This window comes from Momordica charantia, assembly GCF_013281855.1.
Source record: "Momordica charantia cultivar OHB3-1 chromosome 7 unlocalized genomic scaffold, Mcharantia_2.0 BLBB01000007.1, whole genome shotgun sequence".
NCBI lineage: Eukaryota > Viridiplantae > Streptophyta > Magnoliopsida > Cucurbitales > Cucurbitaceae > Momordica > Momordica charantia.
Window position 1 is genome coordinate 20,460,375 of NW_028275165.1, and position 13,484 is coordinate 20,473,858.

Consider the following 13,484-nt stretch of genomic DNA (forward strand, 5'->3'; position numbering starts at 1 on the left):
GCATGAAAATGACTTTTTAAAGGGTATTTTGGCAATTTTGAAAATAACGGCATGAATGGTAATTTTTTAGGAATTTTTTTTGGGTTCCTGAATCATTTTATTTTCTCTGGTAAGGATGTTGGCTCAATTAGAAGGTAAAATAAGCGAAAAGTTGCGTAAAAAACAACATTTTAGAAGGGTATTTTGATAATTTTGAAAATAGGGGAGTAAACGGTAATTTTTGAAGAAATGTTTTTTTGGTGCCAGAAACATTTGATTTTCTCTAGTTAAGATGTTGAATCAATTTGAAGGTAAACGAAGCGAAAAGTGGCGCGAACAACGAATTTTTAGAAGGGTATTTTTGTAATTTTGAAAATAATGGTGTAAACGGTAACTTTTGATGATTTTTTTTTGTTCTAGAATTCTTTGATTTTCTTTTGTAAGGGTGTTGGCTCAACTAGAAGGTAAACATAGTGAAAAGTTGCGTGAGAAACAACTTTTAAACAACTTTTTAGAAGGATATTTTGGTAATTTTAAAAATAGGGATGTAAATGATAATTTTTTAAGAAATTTTTTTTGGTTCTAGAATTATTTTATTTTCTCTTATAAGTATGTTGGCTCAACTAGAAGGTAAACCGAACGAAAAGTGGTGCGAAAAACGATTTTTTGGAAGGGTAATTTTGTAATTTTGAAAATAAGGGCGTAAATCGTAATTTTTTATGATTTTTTTTTTTTAGAATCATTTAATTTTTTCTTGTAAGGATATTGACTCAACTAGAACGTAAACGGGTACGAAAAAACGAATTATTATATTTTACGTAGTTTCCAATCCGTACACCCTTACAATTACGACACGTGGCATGTGGGGATCAGCCTCGAATGATGTATTCATTCAAATACTAATTTTTATTTAATAAGACTAAAAAAAATGGTCAACATCCATTCAAACGTTTGTAATAAACGCATTTCAATAAAGACAAAACATCTCTATTTTCCTAAATTGTTTGACTTCAAAGTTGAAACTCCTTAGCCTTAAAGTTGAAACTCTTCTCCACTCGAAAACGTAGAAAATAAGGAGAACGGTTCGACCGTTAGAATCGCCGGAACTCTCACTGCCGGATTCTGGAATCTACTCCGGCATCGTCTTCAAAATCGACATTGTTGCAGAAACGGAAAATTTTGGAGATGAAAAACGAATCTCAAGAGTTGCAGAACTGCTCTCATGTTTACTGTCTCGCGCGTTCTTCTTTCTTTCATTTATTGTTCCATCACTCAATCTTTCTTCTCGCTCTCTTGGCTACATATACTTCCAATGGAGCACTTCTCTTCACTCATCCTCTTCTGTTTCTTCATTCTCATCCCTTTCCCTTGGATCGTCCCTGCGAGCGCGAAACCGTTGCTAATGCTTCTTGTTATCTTGTAAGAATCCTTCTGACTTCTTCCATTTCGGATTCTGTCGCTAACTCGTGGCAATGGCTTTATTGGGCCCTGTGACTCACGGTCAGGTTTGTATTCCAATCACTTTCCAACTATTTCAATTCCTCACTATTTTAATGTGAAATAAGTTAATCGCTGGTGCTAACTTTCTGATATTGTGGTTTTTCTTAAAATTTTGTTGCGCCAGCTCCATTACCAGTTAATGACAATTCATTATGAATGGAAAATAACTGAGCCTTTATCCATTGGAGTAGCTCTATTCAAAAACTAAACTAATGTTGTTACGATTTATATCGGTTTTGTCACTTGATGGTTGCAGGTTTCTTTTCTCATCGGACTTGTACTCATTCTCTTTGCATGGATTTATTCAGAGTACTTGGTGTTTAGAAAGAGGTCTATCTCTTCCAAACTGTAAGTTGAACGATTCTTTTAACTATAAATTTTTGTTGCACTCGCTTGTGTTCCTTAATGGATATGCTTATGTAATGTCTTGAATGGGGCTTGGATTTTGAATTCTCTAAAGAGCAGTTAAAATCTTGGACACCAAACTGTATGTATTTCTTAAAAACATGTACATATTTATGTATTAATTATTATTTTATATATAAGAAACAATATTAACAAAACAAGGAACACATATAGTTTGTTAGAAAGTGTGCTTTTAGTAATGTGAGTTGGGTGTAGTGTAGATGTGAGGATATTTTTGTAGAAAAGTTATTAATTTTTTAACATCGTCCATACTGAAGCTGCATTCTTTTTTAGAAGGCACTCTGATGTTGGCTTAGCCGAGGTAGAAAGTCATACTTCAAAGGAAGATGATAAAGCAGTTTTATTAGAAGGAGGAGCTATCAAGTCTATTTCCTCCGGAACTCGAATTCCACCTACCGTCTCTACTATTCTCAGGTTTGCAAAAGAAAGTGTTGATTTCTTCCAATGTTAGCTGCTGATTCTGTAGGTTTTCTTATATTTGTTTGCTTGTTTATTGTCTGCTAGATTCATTGTGCTGGAAGAGTCATTCTTGATAGAAAATCGAATGTTACTCAGAGCAGCGTAAGTGAACCCTTGGATAGAATTTAAGCTGACTATTATGTGATAAATGTTGAGTTTTATTTTTCTATGAATATAATTCTCTCTTTCTTACTTACAGATCTGAATTTGGTCTTTTTTTGACGTACTTCTACATTTGTGACCGTACTGATATATTCGGAACGTCAAAGAAGGTGTCTTAAATTCAAGAACTCTTTTCTACCAATTTCTTTCAGTAATTTAACCTTTTGTTTTTTTTTGGTAAGACATGCCTGTAACCCACATTAGGAGTCATGAAATATGGAGATACTTTGATAGACGTGTTAATAAGAAGTTGCTAGTCCCAGTATGATAATATATCTCAATTCTCAACAATTTTCCAAGATTTATCCAACGTGTTTGTCAAATTGGAAAACGAACTATCTTAACCATCTAGACATGTTCTTATTACATTTGTACTTTTACAACATTTATAATCATTGTTTTTTTTTTAAATTGATTTCGTTTTTACTCTTAAGGCTCAAGAGCGAAAATCGTAATTTATGTGAAGTCAGTGCCGTTGACATACACCAGTCATATTTGATTATTGTCCCTTATCTAATACCTCTTTTTCATGGTCAACTTTTGCAGAGTTACAGTCGAGATCTTTTCTTCTTCCTCTACTTCCTTCTCATCATAGTTTCAGCAATGGCAACGTTCAAGATACATCACGATAAATCGCCATTTTCAGTGAAACCCATACTCTACTTGAATAGGCATCAAACTGAGGAGTGGAAAGGATGGATGCAGGTCAGTTACTCGTTCACATTATTATTATTAATATTCTGAAATCTGTTTTCAACAAACCTGCATTAATTCAACATGCAGTAGTTCTTGAAATACCATGTTCTTGTAAGTACTATATGTTAGTGGCTCATAACACCCACCAGTAGATATGAATTTAATGAAGCATGATCCCTAGTAACGTTTTGTTTTAATTTCATCTCAAATCTTGCAAGTCATAATGTAAAATTTCTAACCGAGTTACAATTACAAATACTAACTTCATAAAGGTTTTGGTTGCAAGCTTTTAAGCATTACTTCACTGTATGTTCACCCGACATTTATAAATGTAGCCTTATAGCTTTTTGTTGTTCTTGTATAGGTGTTGTTTTTGATGTACCATTACTTTGCTGCAAGAGAAATTTACAATGTGGGTCGTGTATGTGTTGCCGCATATGTGTGGATGACTGGATTCGGGAATTTTTCATATTACTATGTCCGGAAAGACTTTAGCCTTTCGAGATTTGCTCAGGTATGATCTCCTTCAATTTCTTGCTCTTATTTTTTGAATAAGAAGTTATTAGATCCAAATTATTATTTCATTGACCTTTTACACTTAATGCTGAGCAGATGATGTGGCGGCTTAATTTCTTGGTGTTAATGTGTTGCATTGTCCTTGACAATAGTTACATGTTGTACTACATCTGCCCCATGCACACATTTTTTTCTCTTACGGTATACGGTGTTGTTGGTATTCTAAACAAGTACAATGAGATTGGAACCGTCATTGCTGTGAAATTTTTGGCTTGCTTCTTGGTCGTAATCCTAGTATGGGAAATACCCGGAGTTTTTGAAGTGCTTTGGGAACCATTTACCTTCATTATAGGTAGCTCTAGATCTATTTTACTTTTACAGGATAGAGGATTTTCCAACCAATCTAAAATTTCAATAATTGCAGGTTATAAAGATCCAAATCGTTTAAAGGAACATTTACCTCTTCTACATGAGTGGCACTTCCGCTCAGGACTTGATCGCTATATTTGGATATTAGGAATGGTGTATGCTTACTATTATCCAACTGTAAGTTTAATATGCTCTCGTACTATCTTCACGTTTTTCCCTACCTGAAAGTTTTTAGGTCATTTCATTCCCTTGTAGTGCTTCCTTGATTGATCCGATTCAAATTGGGAACCATTATTGCATTCCCCCATTAATTAAAAGATTCTTTATAATGGAATGATTTTGATAGGTTGAGAAGTGGATTGAAAAGTTAGACGAAGCAAAACTGAAGCGCAGAATATTGATCAAAACGACAATTGTTGTGACAGCCTCAACGGTAGAACGTTATTTTCTTTAATATTTAGCATAATCATTTATTGGTTTTCTTTTTTTCTAATTCATGAGGTATCGTGACTTTTTAGGCCGCATATCTATGGTTTGAGTACATATTCAAATTGGATAGTATTACTTACAACAAATACCATCCTTACACTTCCTGGATCCCCATCACGTATGTGGACATTTTCTTATATTGGAGCTTGAAATAGAAAATCTATGTGTGCTACTTAAGCACTGTTTTGTTCATGTGGAGCAGGGCCTACATATGTGTACGAAATGTCACTCAGAGTACCCGTAGCTATAGTTTGACCCTTTTTGGGTAAGTCTTCTTGTTTACTATTATTTATTTATTATTATTATTTTTAAACTCATCTACTGCTCTCTTTTATCATATAATTTAACTTTTAATTGCTTTAGTGAGCGGAATTGGGGATGAGGTTAGGGGCCAGGGCAGGGTTCAACTACTGTTAAAGAATTTTATTATTTTACTATTTTTTTGGAAAAAGGGACGCCGAATACAAAATTCACTTCAAACACATATTCTATTAATTATAACTCAATATTTGCTGAAGGACTGTTGGGTTGAAAATGGTGAATGCCAATTTTTAACTCAATTACATTAAATCGCTCTGTGGCTTTCTCTTGAGATTGTTATTGTTGTTTCCCCCAGTTGGATTGGAAAGATTTCGTTGGACACGTACATCTCACAGTTCCACATTTGGTTAAGGTATGAACTTCCTTTTACAGCTGGTTCTTTGTTTTATGAGTTGGTGTATGTTAGATTAGCAGTACGTTTTCTATATCCGACAAGTTTTGGAGGCAAATGTGCGTATTATTATGTGCAGTCACATTATAGCCTAAGTAGAGAAATCAATATATTAACAATTATACGCTAAAGCATATATGTGCTAACATGTCCTAGCCGTGCTTGCAACTCTGATAATGGACTCTAATCTAACTTCTTTCTTCCAGATCAAATGCTCCAGATGCCCAGCCGAAGTTTTTGCTTACTATCATCCCAGATTATCCTTTATTGAACTTCATGCTTACAACTGCCATACTTATGGCTGTAAGTATTAGTTATTTACTTCTACGTCTTGAATATGTTATTTTGAGTGCGCTAAATTATGATCCTGTGTTTGCTTTCCTGCAGACTTCTTACAGGCTCTCTGAACTGACAAATACATTGAAAATGGCTTTTGTACCTAACAAGGACAATAAGCGCATTATGTATAACATGATTACCGCAGCTGCAATCTCGGGCATCTTATACTCCTTGTCGTTTGTATTCCTTAGGGTTCCACCGACTTTGGTAAAGTTCCCCCTTCTAGTTCCTTGGTTTCTTAAATATTGTTCCGTACTTTTTCTTCATCAAACAATAGGCTTAAAACTTAAAAGTCACTGCTCTGAAAAGAATAAGAGAAAGATTCTCAATTGTGTATCAGGAGGAAATTTGGGGCATGGGAGACTCAAATTTTACTCCACATCATTTGTTAGTGTCTGAATTTGAATGTCTTTAAACATTACTACAAATACCCACTATGTGATCAAATTACCTTATAGTTAATAAGCCGAAATCTAAATTCCACTATTTTACACCATGTGTTATGGTCATTTTCTTGGTCGTCACGGTTTGCCATGTTGCCACCGCAGGTTTGAGAATTGAAGAAAAGAGGGATTGTACAGAAGGAGACTGATGCGTTACAATTTTCTGTGGAAGACACGGGGGCGCATTCGATCCCAAAAGAGAGTATACTGAATGAAGCACAAAATATATCATATAGGTTCATCCACTGTGTTCTTGGTGGGTTATTAAATGAAATAAAGTAATGTTGCCGCCATTTCAGGGCGTATTTATCGATAGTTTCAGGCGAGGATCTTGTATTACATTGAATTTATTTGGTTCTCAACCAAATTAGTCACTTTTTAATAACAATCGACCTTTTGAAGCTTGTTCTAATTTACTTTCAATAAAGCTTTAATCTCATATTAAATAAAATATATGATGCAAGTCCTGCTTGATTAGTAGTGCTTATTCATTTGATCATATGGTGCACATTAATTATTTGGTGATTAGTGTAGTGGGATGATTCATAGGTAGGATTTAGCGATGCGGCCACTGGCTCCCTTTGGATAGAAACCCCCAGGAGAGCGCTCATTGCCCGTAGCATACACAATTCTTAGAATCTCCTGAGGGGTTCTTGCATATGAGACTGAGTATTGATCTCCAGCCAGCACGTTGCCTGTAATGTTACCCTCAGCACCCTCCTCTTTGGGTACCACGATGCCTTCATCTTTTACACCTGCACCTCCCAGCCTATTCCGCAGGTTTGAAATCAGCTGCGTGAACTCTCCCACTGTTGTGGAATCCTTAACAGTCGTTTGTACATATTATTTATGGTGAATTCACGATTTGTAATAATCATGCTTAAACTCGACTAGCTTTGAATTTCAGGGAATTAGAGTACCCTCTTGGCGGTAGGGGATTCAAGTTTTGGATTTGCTCCAACGTAAGGAACCAAGTATGATGCTAGAAGGTAATTCAAGCTATTAGCATAAGGGTCAAAAGGTGGGATCAAGCGACGCCCAAAAGCGCTATCCATCACTTTGGCAAATGACTTAGAACTCAAGTCCAGCAATGGCCTTGGAAATCTCTTCACCGTGTTTTTAATAGCCCTGATACCATGTTAAAGATGATCAAATCATCAATGAACTCAAAAGCTTAAGTAATCAAAGATAGAAAAGTATTTCAAGTGGCCACTTTCCTGGCAGGCGAATTGGAGTACGATATCCTTGACGAAAGGGGTCAATTTGGCGATTTTAGCACCAATAGGGGGTGGGCCTCCCATGGTTAGATTTGGAGCTACCTTGTCCAAGCCATATCCGAGAGAGCCGAATAAGAAGAATTCAGCTTCAAGATACTCCAAATTGAGTGGGAACTCTAAGAGATCAACATCGGTTGGCGTTGGCGGGATGGGGATACAATGAGTTGGCGGAAGGAGGAGGATGATCAAGAAGCTCACAGCGGCGGCAGTAATGCCATCTTCTGCCATTATTGTTTGGTATTTGAACTTTTAACTGCACCTATGTCCATATATATACACAAGACTAGTGGTTGGAGTTGGTCCATATATATGGGAACTGAGGTAAAGTTTTCGGTGCTTCGAGAATATGGATACTCTTTTCATTCACCGTTTACTACGTCAACATCTACTAAAAGTGATGTCTTGTTCACAAAATATATATAGAGGGAAAGTTTTTGATGCTACGAGAGCATGGATACTCTTTTCATGAACTGTTTGCCACATCAGCACCTACTAAAAGTAAGATGTAGTTCACAAAATATACGTAGAGGGAAAGTTTTTTGTGCTACGAGAGTATGAATACTCTTTTCATTCACTGTTTGCCACGTCACCATCTACTAAAAGTGATGTGTTCTTACTCATAATCTCATCGTCTCCTATCTTTTTTTTTTGTTAATTTAATTTTATTGACAACTATAAGTTTAGAGTTTAGGATTCAAGTAAATAATTTACGGTTTAAAATTTGTAATTTTTTTTATAGTATAATATGTAGGAGGAAAGTTGACGACTTTTAGTTGGCTCAAGTTGGTGGGTCTAAAATTTTCGATTGCGTATCAGCGGAGAGATTTAGATTTTATTTTGATTCCTTTTTCATCCTATTTTATTTTAAAAATTCTGAATTCCCTATTTTTTGCCTTCCATTTGTGTTAGGGAGGTCCGGATCTTTTTCATCTTATTCTTATTGTTTTTTGAGTTCAACTATTGGAAGGTTGAAAACTGAATTATCTAATTTTGTGATGGGTATAAGTGTCTCGGTTGAGAGAATTGAATTTACAGCTTAATTGGTTTAAATATTAAACACGGTTCGTTGAAAACTGTAATATTGTAAAAAAGAATACATTTACTTCTTAATTTATGACAATTAATAATTAATGATCGATTTATTGATAGTTGACTTTTAGCTGCTTTACGAAATGCATTAAACAAATTAGGCTTGGCTTTCTTATCCTAAATTAATTTCTTTTTCTTTATCTTCATAATTTGTCCAAAACCTCTATTATTTTCTTATTTTCTTTACTTTTTTCTGCTTTTTAATTTTTTGTTTTTGGTTTTTCTCTACTGTTCTTTTAATTTTGGTTATTTCAAAAGCTCAAAATTATTTTTTATCCATAAATCATAATTTCCTTGGGGCTTTGTTATTGTTTGTTTTTGTTGGTTTTTTTTTCTCCTTTTGTTTTTTGTTCTTTTAATTCCGGCTATTATAAAAAATTTGAAATTCTTTCCTACCCATAAATGAGAATTGGGAAACAAATTAACTCTATCTCTTCAAAAACTCAAAAGAAAATTTTAAAATTAGAAATTTAAGAACTGAAGCAACCTTTTTTTTTAATAGATTCGTTAATTTTGATACTTTATACAATGACATCATTTTGCTAAATGTATATAAATAACCTTTATTATTAATTATTCGATTGACCATTGTATTATGTTTACAATATAACTAAAATTTAGAAGGTTAATATAAAATAATTAATAACTTAAAATCATTTTAATTTATATTATTTACTTTTTTATTGAATTTTATTAGTTATTAATCAATATTTATTTTGACAAAAAAATTCATATATCTAGAGTAATCAAACAAAATAAACATATAATATTATTTTCAATTATTTTAATTCCAGAAATCTTAGAATATGTACAGCCAAAAACAATAATCTTGATTCTCAAACATCTTATTCCGGAGCAACTTAGTCTCAGACATCTTAATCCCAGACTACCTTTTTGAAACCTCCAAATAAACGACCTCTTGAACTTGTGTCACTCTAGTTTATATAACCTTTAAAATTAGTTCAATTGTATTTGCTAACATGAACTCAACTAGTCAAAGTATCTATTTTTTACAGAAAAAACGTGAGTTTTGAATATCTGACATGTTGTACTAAAAAAAATCTTTAATTGTCTCTCAATACAAAAGTTCTCAAAAGATTATCAATCAGTACATGAAATACCGTGTTTGGTCAATTTTTTTTTTGTTATTTTAATGTAATTGTTGTGACCATTAATATATTAATAAACTTACGTACAAGGATCAAATTGATAAATGAATAAAAGTGGAAAGTTGAAAGATATAAATTAACCAATTTAGAATTATTAATTTATTATATATAATACTTCGTTCATGTACCCTTAGATACATACTTTTTTAGTTATTGAAGTTTCGATTGATAGCAATTATGTTTGTAGAAATTTAAAAACAACAAAATCAAGTTATTGTTTTAACTTGTTTCTGTTTTCAATTTTTTATCCAAAACATGAATAAAACATTATTTTATCAATTTTAACTTACAAAATGCATATTAAATATAAAAAATAAACGTAACATATTAAATATTCAATTTTATATAAATTTTTTATTTTTTTAATTTAAAACTTTATAAAGCAAGAAACAAAGGAACTATTACCAAATATGTTTTAGTTTTTTTCAAAAAAAAAGAAGAAGAAGAAGAAGAAGAAAAAGCATGAAAGAAGAAATCGTTACAAAAAAAATATTATTTTTATTAATTGAAAAAGAGAAAACGTGAAAAAATAAAATAATGCTTATACCTCCAATCTGGATAATTGTTAAAATTTAAAACAATGTCAATTACCACTGAACTAAGCTCATATTAGTTGAGGGAGTGAAATTAAACTATAATAAATTATGATATTATTTTGTTATTATTTCGTTCAAAATAAAATAAACCTAAAAATTGTGACCTTTTATATACTAAATTTGCTATTATTTTGCTTAAAATATTTAATAAAGATTTCTCAATAAAATAATATAAATAGTTGAAGGAGTGAACTGAAACATAAGTTAATTATTATTTTATATATCTATCTAACGGATAAATTTGAAATCAATATAGTTTACAATATAAACTTAATCGATATAAGCATAAAAATTAACAACTCTCTCTCATCTCTCATTAGTGAAAATTTATGTCAACAAATGCCTAGAAAAGTTATGTTTTGAAAAAGGTGATTAGAAAACAGAAAAGGCTGTGGAGAACCCCTATTCTGACAAATTTCCATGTTTTATGGTTCGAAATTTGTGCCCGTGACCCCTAATAGAATTCATAATGGTGGAGCATCTTATTCGTTTCACGTTTGTAAAGAAGCAAATGCAATACCAAAATAGGAAAATTTAATTGGGTCAATAAACGAGTAGCTAGTTTTTTTAATGTGACAGAATATTAGTAATCACATTACTAACAAAACCATACGTCTCATTTTGTAACCTCAAAGTTGTTATTAAATTATAGCCAACATGAGCATAATTCATATCTACTCCTTTCCTTGAGAGAACTATTATACACTTCTTTTGACATCTCGATTCCTAATAAGATGGATCGTCAGACCCATCCCCAAAATAGGCACCTAATTCCCCTCCCATGGAGAAACACTAGTGGTGAAGATGTCATGCATCATCACGATGAGCTTGAGCACATGGTGTTCATTGACATGACCTTACAGTTGAAACCACCAAACCTTTAAATGGAAGGCCATAGAGTTCAGGAAAAATAGTGCTACTTTCTGTAACTTCACATCTCAACTGAACCAAAATGTCCATCACCACAACTCAATGCCTTCACGGCCCAAATGCCATTACTGGACAACAACAACATCTAATGCAGCTACAACAAAGCCTCATTACATGAAACTCAACTCAACTTTTACCCCCAAAATCAACATTATCCATTTACCTTCTCACTTCTCCTATTTCTCGAGCCTCTGTTGCCTGTAGCAGCTGATTTGTACGCCTTACTCCCGCCCCCATCATCATCGTCATCCTCATCGTCAACAGTGTTGACGACAATAACCCCATCCTCAATGTCATCACCATAATCATCCAACTCATCCTCATCCTCATCCTCATCCTCATCATCCCAATCCATTTCATCCTCGCTCTCATAATCATCCATCTCATCTTCTTCACTGTCATCATCTACGCCTGCACGAAGGGTGTGAAACTCGGGAGGTGGAGGGCAATCTTCTGTGATAGCAGCGTCTCTCTTAATCACAAGATGTCGAATTATTCTTTCATCCATATCTAACATGCTCTTAAATTCATTAATCCATTTGGCTTCCAGTTCAAAATTCATCAATATGTAATGTGCATATTTAGCTTTCTTTATCTTGTATGCAAGTCTTCGCATTCCCCAATCACTCAGTCTCCATACCTTCCCTTTCTTCTCCCTTAAAAACTCTGCAACAGAAATTTTATACATATCAGAAACTAATGGAAAATTCATCAAAACTTCAAAGAAATATCAATGTAACTAGGATACTGATAAGCTGGTTTTGAGATCTCTCAAAGCCTAATCCCTCACAAGAGTTACACACAACATGGGAATCACACATTTGCTACAACACTACTCACAGAAAAACATATCACGTTAAAGTTCAGGCGGAAAGCACCCGAAAAAAAGGGAAAGAAGAAGAAAGAAGAAAGGACAGTCACGAGATTTCACTTGCAGCACAGATAAGCAATACTGGAAAGTGGAAAGAAATTCAGGAGGCTCAGTAATGCAACTTCAGTCAAGCGGAGTGTAAAAAGAAAACTTAAAACTCATAACAGTCAAGGTGTTGAAATAGTTACGCTGTCGCTACCTTGAACTTTCACATTTACAGTCTCGACCTCTTCTGCATTCTTCTCATGAATTAAATAGACCACCTCATAGTGACGCACTATAAAAACAAGAAAAGTGATATAAGCTTAAACAGGATACAATTTTTGCCTGATTTAGACGATAGTTGGAACTTGGAACCAAACAAATACAAATTTTCCGCTTATTTTAATGATGAAAACACCAATCCTCTACTCCCTATGTTATAATTATCATATTTTCCACAAGAATAAGCAGAAAGTAAGCTTACTTTCTTCAACTTTCGATTCACTTTCCAACTGAAGGTTCAAATATTCATAAAGCTCTTCTGCAAAATGGGGCAAAAACGAGAATTAGTACTCCCATTCGAAACCAGCGTAATTTTCTATAAGGAAAACCAATGAATGGATCAAAAATGGAAGAGAAACCTTCTTCTGCATCAGCAAACTCGGGGAGGAATTTACCATCTTCTGCAACCCTTTTCTGCGAATTAAAACCATAAATCCACCTCAACAAATCTCTCAAACTCACCCATATATGCAAACGTAAATTCAGTTCGAGATAATGAAGACATAAACACATGACGATTTGGACGCATAGATAAAGTTAAAGCTAAAATTTAGTTGCATAAAATTTCACCTCCTTAAGCAGGACAGCTTCAGGGAAAAACCGCGTAGACTCATCAGGTCTGGGTACGGAGCGGTGAGTATCTTCCTTGTTAGTGTTAGCATGGGTCTTCTTTGCGGCGACAATGGCGGATTTTCTTGTAAATCCAGTTGGTAGCTTCAGAGTGCGAAAGGAAGAGTATAGGTTCGGAAAAACACAGCAACGGTTTCGCGTTTCCCAGAAGCCATTTGGAAGCGCCACAGCGTGAATCTTTAAAGCAGCAGCAGGATAAGCCATAGAAGCAGAGGAGAAAGGCAGAGACTCCATGACCATGGAGCGAAAATTCGACGTTTGAGAATGGGCTGTGGAATCGGAGGTTCGGCAGTTTATCCGATACGAAACGAACAAGGAAACGGCAGAACTTGATGTGGGCCGAATGGGCTTCGTAATCTCGACCGTACAGCATAGCGCTCCCAACAAAAGAATGACTAGAAATTATATTTTTTTCACGGTATAATGATAAATTATTTCCAACTTAATTATTGAAAAAAAAAATGGAGTAAGTTTAAGAGATCAAACTATCAACTTACTGTGCTGGATTAACTTTCCTTAGTGATTATTATCAGTATCTCTAATCTCTAGGATAGATTATTTGATACCT

At 34.0% G+C, this 13,484-nt stretch overlaps 3 protein-coding genes across 4 annotated transcripts; 1 reads left to right on the top strand and 2 right to left on the bottom strand.

The window, feature by feature from the left end:
- The first annotated feature begins 1,008 nt into the window (after nt 1–1,008).
- Nucleotides 1,009–6,494, top strand: RWA2 (O-acetyltransferase family protein). 2 transcript variants are annotated; one of them, XM_022282730.2, is made up of 16 exons: nt 1,009–1,484; nt 1,736–1,827; nt 2,179–2,319; nt 2,410–2,466; nt 2,564–2,636; nt 3,073–3,231; nt 3,587–3,736; nt 3,835–4,090; nt 4,163–4,284; nt 4,454–4,540; nt 4,626–4,714; nt 4,799–4,861; nt 5,213–5,269; nt 5,515–5,611; nt 5,696–5,854; nt 6,196–6,494. In XM_022282730.2, the coding sequence occupies exons 1-16, from the start codon at nt 1,452–1,454 to the stop codon at nt 6,199–6,201; spliced, it is 1,641 nt and encodes a 546-aa protein (XP_022138422.1). In that variant the 5' UTR covers nt 1,009–1,451; the 3' UTR covers nt 6,202–6,494. The 2 variants fall into 2 exon arrangements, with proteins under 2 accessions (XP_022138422.1, XP_087982923.1); XM_088126797.1 differs by having other exon boundaries at nt 2,182–2,319.
- Nucleotides 6,495–6,545: 51 nt separating this feature from the next.
- LOC111009720 (ferritin-like catalase Nec2) lies at nt 6,546–7,732 on the bottom strand. The gene is given in 2 exon segments (XM_088126798.1): nt 6,546–6,912; nt 7,011–7,732. Coding segments are annotated over 2 exon segments (864 nt in total). The 5' UTR covers nt 7,596–7,732; the 3' UTR covers nt 6,546–6,633.
- Nucleotides 7,733–10,820: 3,088 nt separating this feature from the next.
- On the bottom strand, nt 10,821–13,227 carry LOC111009533 (Translation elongation factor EF1B/ribosomal protein S6 family protein). Its single transcript, XM_022282627.2, has 5 exons — nt 12,857–13,227; nt 12,646–12,700; nt 12,489–12,545; nt 12,222–12,299; nt 10,821–11,817 (listed from the first exon to the last, which is right to left on the bottom strand). The coding sequence occupies exons 1-5, from the start codon at nt 13,154–13,156 to the stop codon at nt 11,303–11,305; spliced, it is 1,005 nt and encodes a 334-aa protein (XP_022138319.1). The 5' UTR covers nt 13,157–13,227; the 3' UTR covers nt 10,821–11,302.
- Between the last annotated feature and the right edge of the window lie 257 nt (nt 13,228–13,484).

What these genes read in the sequence shown, in the direction of transcription:
- RWA2 (XM_022282730.2), top strand. Translation starts at nt 1,452, where the DNA reads ATGGCTTTATTGGGCCCTGTGACTCACGGTCAG. An exon ending in TATAGTTTGACCCTTTTTGG is followed by an intron (nt 4,862 to 5,212) that starts GTAAGTCTTCTT and finishes TGTTTCCCCCAG; the next exon opens with TTGGATTGGAAAGATTTCGT. An exon ending in CAGTTCCACATTTGGTTAAG is followed by an intron (nt 5,270 to 5,514) that starts GTATGAACTTCC and finishes TCTTTCTTCCAG; the next exon opens with ATCAAATGCTCCAGATGCCC.
- LOC111009533 (XM_022282627.2), bottom strand. Translation starts at nt 13,156, where the DNA reads ATGGTCATGGAGTCTCTGCCTTTCTCCTCTGCTTCTATGGCTTATCCT. An exon ending in TGAATCGAAAGTTGAAGAAA is followed by an intron (nt 12,300 to 12,488) that starts GTAAGCTTACTT and finishes TTGTTTTTATAG; the next exon opens with TGCGTCACTATGAGGTGGTC. An exon ending in TGTAAATGTGAAAGTTCAAG is followed by an intron (nt 11,818 to 12,221) that starts GTAGCGACAGCG and finishes TTTCTGTTGCAG; the next exon opens with AGTTTTTAAGGGAGAAGAAA.